Source organism: Buceros rhinoceros, unplaced genomic scaffold (assembly GCF_000710305.1).
Source record: "Buceros rhinoceros silvestris isolate BGI_N320 unplaced genomic scaffold, ASM71030v1 scaffold11096, whole genome shotgun sequence".
Taxonomy (NCBI): Eukaryota; Metazoa; Chordata; class Aves; order Bucerotiformes; family Bucerotidae; genus Buceros; species Buceros rhinoceros.
Genome location: NW_010417008.1, coordinates 1 through 343, shown reverse-complemented (window position 1 = coordinate 343; position 343 = coordinate 1). Strand labels below are relative to the sequence as shown.

Genomic DNA, 343 nt, shown 5'->3' with positions numbered 1-343 from the left:
CAGCGAGCCAAAGAGCCCAGCGCCCACGGTAGAGACCGTGGCCAGCCCCAGCAGCGCTGCCAGCGCGAAGAGCACTGTCACCCCCACGTAGCAGCGGGGGGTCCGGGCTTTCAGCTTCTTCTGCAGCATGGGCCAGAGGGCGAAGATCTGCATGGCGAAGGTGACCGTGACGAAGGCGTGGAGGGAGCGCGGCAGGCGGGAGGCCAGGCACACCGAGGCAAAGAGGGCCATGTTGAGGGACAGCGTGCTGGAGACGATGGCGGCGTTGGCGCCGTAGTCGAAGAAAATGAGGTGGCCGAGGAGCATGAGGGCCGACATGGCGTAGATGGTGTCGGTGCTGATG

The 343-nt window shown here is 65.9% G+C and overlaps 1 protein-coding gene across 1 annotated transcript in view; it reads right to left on the bottom strand.

Moving 5' to 3' along the window:
- PIGC (phosphatidylinositol glycan anchor biosynthesis, class C) overlaps positions 1–339 on the bottom strand; it is a gene marked incomplete at its 5' end in the record, with an annotated part of 584 nt that extends 245 nt beyond the window's left edge. The window contains one exon of the mRNA XM_010138016.1: positions 27–339. Within this exon, the coding sequence (XP_010136318.1) occupies positions 27–339 (313 nt within the window). The remainder of the gene's footprint in view (positions 1–26) is intronic.
- Between the last annotated feature and the right edge of the window lie 4 nt (positions 340–343).